This window comes from Electrophorus electricus, chromosome 5 (assembly GCF_013358815.1).
Source record: "Electrophorus electricus isolate fEleEle1 chromosome 5, fEleEle1.pri, whole genome shotgun sequence".
NCBI classification, from domain to species: domain Eukaryota; kingdom Metazoa; phylum Chordata; class Actinopteri; order Gymnotiformes; family Gymnotidae; genus Electrophorus; species Electrophorus electricus.
Window position 1 is genome coordinate 25,050,743 of NC_049539.1, and position 10,000 is coordinate 25,060,742.

The 10,000-nt window shown below is 48.2% G+C and overlaps 1 protein-coding gene across 1 annotated transcript in view; it reads left to right on the top strand.

The window, feature by feature from the left end:
- Positions 1–10,000, top strand: part of sgsm1a (small G protein signaling modulator 1a) — a 40,480-nt gene that overhangs the window by 19,958 nt on the left and 10,522 nt on the right. Inside the window, exons 5-15 of the mRNA XM_027027172.2 lie at positions 375–524; positions 743–810; positions 1,009–1,154; positions 2,312–2,449; positions 2,738–2,862; positions 3,449–3,516; positions 4,562–4,725; positions 5,466–5,595; positions 6,929–7,043; positions 7,189–7,253; positions 7,733–7,878. Coding sequence (XP_026882973.2) covers positions 375–524; positions 743–810; positions 1,009–1,154; positions 2,312–2,449; positions 2,738–2,862; positions 3,449–3,516; positions 4,562–4,725; positions 5,466–5,595; positions 6,929–7,043; positions 7,189–7,253; positions 7,733–7,878 — 1,315 coding nt within the window. The remainder of the gene's footprint in view (positions 1–374; positions 525–742; positions 811–1,008; positions 1,155–2,311; positions 2,450–2,737; positions 2,863–3,448; positions 3,517–4,561; positions 4,726–5,465; positions 5,596–6,928; positions 7,044–7,188; positions 7,254–7,732; positions 7,879–10,000) is intronic.

The following is a 10,000-nucleotide window of genomic DNA, read 5'->3' on the forward strand; positions in this document are numbered from 1 at the left end:
GGTACAATACATACCACTAACACATTTGATACACAACTACAGCTTTAATTACACTGCACAGCTACAGCTACAGCTTTCACTACACCGCACAGCTACAGCTTTCACTACACCACATGAGTACAGCATTTACTTCACACAGATATTCACCACATCTTCCGTCTTCCCCAGTAACTGTCACACATGAACAGCTGCAATTTTGCCAATTTGTCAGTAAGAGTGCTGCGATAGGGATTATGATGTGGAGGCTGTATTTGTGTGTGTGTGTGTGTGTGTGTGTGTGTGCTTTCATTCTAATAAGTAAAAGTACCCATTCTGTCGTAACCTCTCCCCTCTCACAACTAAATCTCCCCCCCCCCCCCCCCCCCGCCGCATAGGAGGAGTCAGACTATGTCTTGCGACAGCTCGCGTAAACTGCCCCGGCTCTCTGGCCCCTCCCCCCAGGCCGTGCGACATCTGTGGATCCGGACGGCTCTCATAGAGAAAGTGCTCGACAAGATCGTCCAGTACCTGGTTGAGAACAGCAGGTGATGTAGAGACAGAGCGATAGATAGATAGATAGATAGATAGATAGATAGATAGATAGATAGATAGATAGATAGATAGATAGATAGATAGATAGATAGATAGATAGATAGATAGATAGATAGATAGACAGACTCATATCAATGTTATTCTCATGGTAACCTACATGGCGCGTCCACTGTAATGACTTGGTAATTAATTACTTTTGTGGTGTTTGCAGTAAGTTCTATGAGAAGGACGCTGTGCTAATGGATCCGGTGGACGGTCCCATCTTGGCCTCGCTGTTAGGTACCTTATTCTTCGCTTATTAAATGTGATTAGAAACGGCGTCTGCGTTGGCTGGCAGGGCATTTTGCTCCCTACAAGTGGCATTACGCCCGACTACACATATTATTATATTAAATTATATTATATATTACAGGTGAGTTATGTTCCCCCTCTCTCCCTTTCTCTCACCCTCTTCTTGCCTTCTCCCTCGGCCAACAGTGGGTCCGTGCGCGCTGGAGTACACCAAGATGAAGACAGCGGATCATTTTTGGACAGATCCGTCTGCCGACGAGCTGGTGCAGCGCCACCGGATCCACAGCGCCCACTACAGGCAGGACTCACCCACCAAGAGGCCCGCGCTGTGTGTGAGTGGCCGCGAAAATGTCCGGCACGCCTCCGCCAGGCAATTCCATGCGGGGAACGGGTGCCCACGGGAACCCAAGCAGCAGCGGCTCTTCGGTTTGGACCTTGGCAAATCATTACACGCGCGTGTCGAAAATGCCACTTTCAACCTGGTTAATAAGACAAACCAATCAGATTTGAGCTTTGCAAATTGAATTTGCATAGCCTAGTGAAAGACCCGCACAAGACGATTTGTCAACTTCCGTTACGACTAAACAAGAGCTAAACGCTCGAGGCACGGCGTGGCGAGCTAGTCCAAACGCTCCGACGGGCAGCGGACGCCGCGATGCTTACCGCTGCTATTAGCTGATAAGGTCACAGTGTCGTCCATAATCCAAATGACTTGGATGTGGGGTTTTGCCTGCAGTAGTAATTGGATTTCCACTCCCGTCTTCGATCCCGAAAGCCTTGATTGACACGAAGACCCCTTACAGGCCCCGAGCCAGCTTTAGAAGCCTTGCCTGCAGGCATCTGAAACTTTTAAGTTTTCGTACTCCCCCCTCATGCCTTAGTAAAGCTGCCAGAAATGCAGGCTGGGTCCATTTCATTCCCGGTGAGCCTGTTTGTTTGTTTGCTGTGGGCAAGAGGCGGATGACCGCGGGCTGCCGGCCGTGCGCCACGGCTTTAGCTGGGCCTGGGGCCAGACGTGGCCAGGCAGGACATGCAGGCACACGCAGTTCCCTCACTGAAATACCGTTACACACATGTCTCCATCGCTGAGTCACTGCACCAGTGGGAGGGAGGTCAACCAAAAGACGCTGCTGGGTGTGAACGAGTGTGTTCTCTCTCTCTCTCTCTCTCTCTCTCTCTTGTTTTGTTACAAACTACTTGAAACAAGTCCTCTGTCATATATTCAATAATGATAATTTCATCATTAGTTGCCAGTTCCTCTACGCACATTAATTCATTGCATTTGCGGAGAGGTTGATTGAACCCAACCCTGAATAATAAAACATGAATAAGGGCTGGATTGCCTTGTACTTCAGCTGAGACCCGTCTGCATACTGAGTGAGGCGGTCCATGTACGTGTGCTTGTGTATGTCCCTTGCCATAAATATTCTAGGTTCAAATTGACTTGTGTGTGCATGGGAATATTAAATGTGTGTGGGTGTGTGCGTAGATCCAGAAGAGACACTCCAGCAGCAGTATGGATGAGCGTCCATCTCTGTCTCCCTCGGCGAGGGACTACGTGGAGTCTCTGCACCAGAACTCCAGAGCAACGTTGCTCTTTGGCAAAAACAATGTCCTTGTACAACCGGTAAAACCAACGCATCCGTCAGTACCACCAATACACATGCAACATGTACCCAGTAATACCAGCGCATGAACCAGTAACACCATTACACATGTAACATGTACCCAGTAACACCAATACATCCACCAGTAACACCATTACACATGTAACGTCAGCATGTCCATATCTGGACGGTTGGTTTGGTCATATTATGAAACGCGAGGGTTCGTAAATGACCTCACTGTTCCCTGCCCGGTGTGTGTCTCCCCCCTTGGCTGCTCTAACCTTGGTGAGGTGTTGTTGTTCCGTCAGAAGGACGACATGGAAGCCATCCCAGGGTACCTCTCTCTGCACCAGACCGCCGAGGTCATGACACTGAAGTGGACGCCCAATCAGCTGATGAACGGCTCCGTGGGGGACCTCGACTACGAGAGGAGGTGAGGGGGCGACCAGCCAGTGTGAGACGTTGAGAACGGTGCGGTCACGGGTTCAAGTCTCAAGGAACTTGCACACACACACACTGATAGCTATATGACTTACTCTGAATAAGAGGACTACCCAGCATGGTACAAATGCAAATTAAAGACTGATATTAAACAGCTTTTAAGGAGCAGTGAGGTGCGGAATAGCAAATAGTTTCTTTATTGATTCAGACAGAAACATAATAGATTTACATACTGTTTCTCACTGGGGTTTGTATTTTTCCCTTGAGCTGCGGAGTGTTTATACATTATGCATGACTGTGTTTGCATATCTCTCTTTGATCTGCAAACCCAGGGCAGAACACTGTGTACATGTAATGAATTATTGAGACATCAGAGCAGGGCGCGTGCAGGTTCACCTGCTCATGAAGATGCTTAACGGAAGTTATTAAAGAGTCCAAAGTGCAAAGCGCTGTCCTCGAGAAGCTTGGTCACACCTGCGTGTCCCTGCGTGCTGTTTGATGATGTCCTCTACCGTTATTGATAATGTGGTCAGCTGGGTGATGTAACTTTATTGAAAATGTCATCTGGTTTGTTGCAGTGTGTACTGGGATTACGCCATGACGATATACCTGGAGGAGATTGTGTATTTGCACTGTCATCAGCAGGGTATGTTATACAAACAAACAAGCAAACATGTAAACAAATATTATATATATATATATATATATATATAAGCAGATAAGCCAAAACCTTCTTGCGATAGGCTCTGCCCTAACTGCCATGATGGCATGAGAACCCCAATGTGAACCCCAAAGGCTATTATTGTGAGGTCACCATAGCAACACAAACCAGGCCTTTATTACAGGACTCAGTTGGACATCCAGTAAGGATCTAAGCCCCTTGTCACGCTCCTGGATGCACCATTCTGAAGTGTTCCATTACTACTGTCCGGAACCCAGGATACATAGCGGGACCCTCGCAATAACATTCAGAACACTTGTCCATGGGACCCTCGTCTGAGCATGTGAGCAGCTCAGCTCAGACTAAAAGCGGAAAACTCCATAGTCAACAGCGCCACAAAGACTTTGGGACTTTAATTTTAATGTGCACATCTGCATGTTTGATTTGCATATTCAGAGCCGAGTGATTGGCTATCTGTCGCCCGGGTGATGCAGAAACCAGCACTTGGTGCTTCCCAATATTTAGGGTATTTTTGGGTGGGGGGGGGTGAAAACACCGGGAGCCGATTTTCCCCTTAACAGCCTCGGAGCGGAACACGGTACTGGGAGCTGGCGTGTGGTGAAGCTTCGCACAAAGTTCCACCAGAATGACAGGGAAAATGACAAGGTGCTTCGGCTCTTCTGAAAAGTCACCAGAAGTGATGAGGGGTGAGGCGTTTTTGACATAGCTACAGAGAGAACACCCGCAACATTTACTTATCCATGTGACTGACGATCAGCAGTGTTTCTGTAGGTTAATGGTTCCTAGACTGGATACTGCCAGAGGAAGACAATAAACAGAGATGAAGAACAATGGAGTTCAGTTAGATTTCAGGCCCTTCAGTTCCAAAGATTAATTGAATTCTTGTGGTGGATTGGGTTAGAAATGTATTATTGGATTTTGCTGGGCTGAAAGGGATTTGTGATTGCACTGAGGATTTGCCGCCCTGTGTGTGTGTATGTCTGTGTGTGTGTGTGTGTGTGTTTTGCAGTGGACAGCGGTGGGACCGTGGTTCTGGTCAGTCAGGATGGCATCCAGAGGCCCCCGCTGCGGTTCCCGCGTGGTGGTCACCTCCTGCAGTTCCTATCCTGCTTAGAGAATGGCCTGCTGCCTCACGGTCAGCTGGACCCACCCCTGTGGTCTCAGAGGGGAAAGGTCAGCCAAACACAGTGCTTATTTATGCTGCCAGGAAACGCCCCCAGACAAATACATTAGTAGGAATGAGGGAGAGGCCACGGAGTGCCCGCTGAACTCTGTAAACCAAAGATCACTTGGTCTCACGATGATTTATATTCAGCATTTGTCTGTTTTCCCGTGTTCAATAACATTGATTTTCCTCTTTAAGTCTTGAGTGCAACAAAAAAAACAGAAACAAAATGAGATGTTTTCAGTTCCTGGTTTAGCACATACAGTGAAGCAGTCCTGCATGCGAACAGTCCCATTACACGGGATGTCCTCGATGCCACAAATCCGATCGGGTGCAGGAGAACGGTGGATGCAATTTAAGCACCTCGCCTCGTACCTGGATGGCCTCGGGGCTGCCAGCATGATATTACATCTTCCTAGATGGTTTATCATCTGCCCTCGCAAATGCGCGTATCGTTAAATCACTTGAATACGATTAAAGCTGTTTGAAGTTTGCAGAAAGCAGATAACAGCCTTTCAGCTATCGGAGTGCAATTATGGCTATTGGCTCTTTGATTCGTGTAATTCTTTCCCTTCTCTGCCTTTTGCATTTGTAGGCCAAAAGATCAAATTGGTAACAAAACCTGTTGTTTACGAGAACGCGCTGAGGGCTTCCGATAATCAGGCAGTCAGGGGCCTTCTGGCCGTCGGAGCTCTCGGTTCTGAGAGCTCTCAGATGCCGAGCTGAGGGGCCGCGTCTCTGCTTCCAGGGCAAAGTGTTTCCCAGGCTGAAGAGAAGGGTGGCACAGGGGTCCTCAGACTCCGCTTCCGACAAGGAGGAGGACGAGGCGGCCGACTACGTCTTCCGGATAACGTTCCCCAACAGCCAGGCCGAGTTTGGTGAGAGCGAAGGGTTGGAGGGATGGGCGGATGAAGGAAAGCAGGAATGAATAAATGGATGGATGGATGGATGGATGGATGGGTGAAGGTGCTTTACATAAGGAATGTTAAATGTATACAGAGATTGGAAGGATAAGGCAAATTAAAGAGACAGACAGGAAATCAGTGGACATAGAAGTCAAGAAAATCTCGCTTAAATTAAGAAAGATCATTTGGACTATTTTGAGTTTATTTAAGTGCCACGTCCCTTCTCCCTGTTCATTTTGGTGACAGCATTGCCCTTCTTTATGGCTGTATCATTTACAGTGACTGCGCCCCAGTCCTCCCATCCACCTGGGGGCGCCACCTTGCTGCCCTGCTCCCTCTCCCTGTTCCTCAGCAGGGGGCAGCAGAGCCACAGGCTGCAGACAGTGGTGGTGCCCAAGCGCTGCAGCAGCCGCCCTGCAGATCCGCCATCACCTGCCAGATCGCCCGGCTCACCCTCCCCGCCCAACCGTAACCTCCTTCCTCTCCCGTTCCTCCTCGCCCTTACGTCTGCGGGACCCTGTCGGTCCTGTGCCGGCTTGAGCGTGCCTCCTGCTGCTGGACGGAGACCCTGCATGCGATCACACATTCGTTGGGGCTGGGGTTTGATTTGGGCTTTGATTGGTTGGTGAAATTCAGGTGACCCCCCTGCTTGGACCTGCTAGATATCGATGTAATTGCAGTAAAATAAGTAAAAGCTTGCCTGGCTAAAGTTTAAACACTCTGGGCGTTTCTGCTGATTCTGTGTGTGGGCTGCGACTTGGTTCTTAAAAGCTCCAAAACCTGCAACCTTGACCCCAGCGTGGCGGAGTGGGTGTCGCGGTCTAAACACCTGCTCCTTTGGCACTTTAACGGTGCTGTGCGTCGCCCGTTTACCACACGTGTGCGGGCATCTGTCTGTAGACCCACTCACTGTCCGGATCCTAGCACAGAGATCACCCGTGTGAGTGCAAGTCGGGTTTTATTGTGGTGACTTGGCTGCTGCTTAATTCACATTTGTGTGATTCTGCTCTGGTGGGAATCAGTTCACTTCCTGTCACGGTGGTGTGGAACCTGCCACGAAGACCTGTGATGACCTGTCACCAGTGATTTGCTGGGTGTGTGTGTGTGATCTAGCAGTGTCTTTCTGTGTGTGTTCTAGCAGTTTTCTTGAGTGTGTGTGTGTGTGTGTGTGTGTGTGTGTGTGTGTGTGTGTGTTCCAACAGTGCTTTTCTGTGTGTGTGTGTGTGTGTGCGTGCGCGTGCGTTCGTGATCCAGCACAGGTGTATTTTTGCGTTCCAGCAGTGCTTTCCCTGTGTGTGTGTTCCAGCCACCCCAGAGCTGATGGAGCAGGGCCCAGACCTGTGGCAGCCACTCCCGGGGAAGCCCTCCTGCTCCCAGTGCAGCTTCTCCAGAGCACTCCCTACAGGCTGTCCCCATGAGAGGTCGGCTCACGTCTCGCTCGCCCAGCTCAGAATGATTTCCCCGTCCTGACTGCAGCTACTAAAATCTGTCAAACTTTCTCAATCTTGAAATAATCTGAGGCAAAGGCGGAGATTAACGTGCCCGTCGTGTCCGTCTGTCGTGCAGAGCTCCTCTCAAACTGCTCTGTGACAACATGAAGAACCAGATCATCTCCCGCGCCTTCTACGGCTGTACGTGAGACGTCCTGTGACTGCGCCTACCCACAGCCTCTTTCTGAGAGGGTCCCGCCCACTTGCCGCCTGCCTCGCCGGCCTCCTTCCGAAATCGTCTCAAGAAGTAGCATTGCCATTGGCTAGAATGGCTGTCAGTCAACTGATGATGCTACATAATATTTAAATTAATTTAAAATGCCTCTACCCCATTCGCTGCCCAAATGTCAGTGTGATTCAACTGTTGATGCACAAAGGCATTTTAGAAGTTAGAAGTGGTTCTGTTTGAAATGCTTTTATGTCCCCCATTCCACTTATGCATTATGATTTAATTAAATATTTAATTAATTGATTCAACTGGGTTAATTCTACATCTCAGTTTAGTTAGCACATCTCCATTTACATGATGTTTGTGTGCATGCGCGCGTGTGTGTGTGTATCCACGTGCACGTGTGTGTGTGTGTGCGTGTGTGTGTGCGTGTGTGTGTGCACGTCTCTAGGGCTGGCGTACTGCCGTCACCTGTCCACTGTGCGCACCCACCTGTCCGCCCTGGTCAACCACACCATCGTGGAGCCTGACGTCCCCTTGGACGCGTCCGGGGGCCTTACTGAGGAAGTGTGGTACAGACTACTGCAGAACTGCAGTGTATGTACACACACACGCACACACACAGGGGAGGCCAACTACTCGTGCATAAATATATACACACACACACAAACACACACACAGAGAAAGCCAACTACTCGTGCATACAAGTAATGCATGTGTGTGGTATGATTGGAACACTAATTTAAGACTGCAGGTTATGGTTAACCAAGCGTTGGTTAATATGATCTGCTATCAAGGTGCACCATGAGTGACAGAGAGTACAGTACAAGGTGTATGAGCTCGTGAGAATATTCCTTGCTGAGGGTCTTTTCAGCTTGCGTTGAGTTACTAACACAATGAACTGACTTCCAGTGCACTGCTACGTTGTTACGTACTGTATTTATGAGTTAACATACGTGCAAGTATATGCAAATGTAAGTTAGAACACATACACGGATGGGCACGCACACACACACACACACACACACACACACACACACACACACACACACACACACTGCCTGAGCGGTATTTTTTCCAGCTTGTTTGTCCATGTTTGCACATGCCCACGACTGCCACGACTGCCAAAGACAAAACGATAGACATTTTACACCCGATATCTAAGCCCTACATTTCCAATAACACTATTTTTTGTTTTGTTATTTTTTTAAATTTTGTTATTTTTGCAGAGTATGAGTCTTCTAGAGTTAAGACTCATGCTATTTTGAAAAAGAAAGCTTTATTTTCCCTCCCAGAAATGGAAACAATATGTTTTTTTTCTTCAGTTGGAACATTAAATCCCTCAGGCTAAGACTGGGGCATTCATTTTTATTCCCCAACGTGTGAGTGATGTGTGCGGGATGCATGCGGGACGCATGCTTCTATCACGTCCACGAGCCTGGTTACATCTGTCAGTGTACGGCCCTTTAAAAGAGGTGCAGCTGTTACAAACAGATGTTGAGCACGGTTATGAAACAAACAGTCCTGTGCATGAATGGAGGGGTAGCGCAGCACGATAAGAATATATGAATGGACTTTGCATAAAATTATGAGTGTCTTCGCTGGTGCTAGCATTAAAATTAAAACCAAAATGTATTTATACAGCATATGTTGTTACAAAGCAGCTTTACGAATGTCTGAGTCCAAGCCCCCAGTGAGCAAGCCAAGGGCGACAGTGGCGAGGAAAAACTCCCCAGAGCATGAGGAAGAAACCTTGAGAGGAACCTAGACTCAAAGGAGGGAGGGGGCCATCCTCCTCTGGCCGACAACGGTCACCAAAAAATAATAATTTTAAGGGAAAAATGAATAGAAAATGAAAAAATAAGCAAGTAATGTCTAGTCCAACTTTCTAGAGGTCCTAGTCTTGTCCCGAATATGTGCATAAGACCAATCCAGCAAGACAACATCCATTAAGGGCAATGGTGAAGCATTAGTATAGACAGTGTGTGATGCTCTGTGATCGCTATGGAGACCGGTAATTTAGCTGCTGTAATAATTTAATCTCCTTGTTTGAACAGCATATCTTGATGTTCCAGACAGAAGCTTGTGAGATGTTCCTCTGTGGCCTTCACACATTACACTTTTGTTTCGTGGATTCCTACGGCTCTTCAATCCTGGCATCCTCGGGACTGCAACTCCAGATTTTCCCCTAAATCAACGCTGTCCTTCTCAGCACATCCGTCCTGTCTCTAAGTGGAAAACGTTACAGGCTTGGCCGTCCAACTTCGCACTGGGCCATTTCTCAAATTCAAGATGTTGTCCGTGTAAGTGGGACCCTGCACCACTTCCGATCCAGAAATAAAGAAATCGTCTCCCCCATCTTGGAAGATCACACATTTGGCTGGATGCTTATTGGGACAAAGCCATTTCCTCCCAGCTTGGAGAGTTCCGCTACACATTTCACGGAGGCCATTCCGTGGGAGGTACAGATTCGTGGATAAACATTGGATTTTAGCCGTCTGGCCTCTTGCCAGCACGCGCTGCTCTTCCGCGTGTTGGTCACACTCACCGACGGTGTTAAAACAACCACTGAGGTAGATGTGGGTCTCATGTCTGTGGTACACCCTGATTTACTGGCCCAAGATACACAAGATAGAGAAGAAAGTCATATTCATTTGAGCCCTTGCAATGAAAAACCACATACCAGCCATTTCCCCTTTTTGTGCCATTTTAGTTTTTG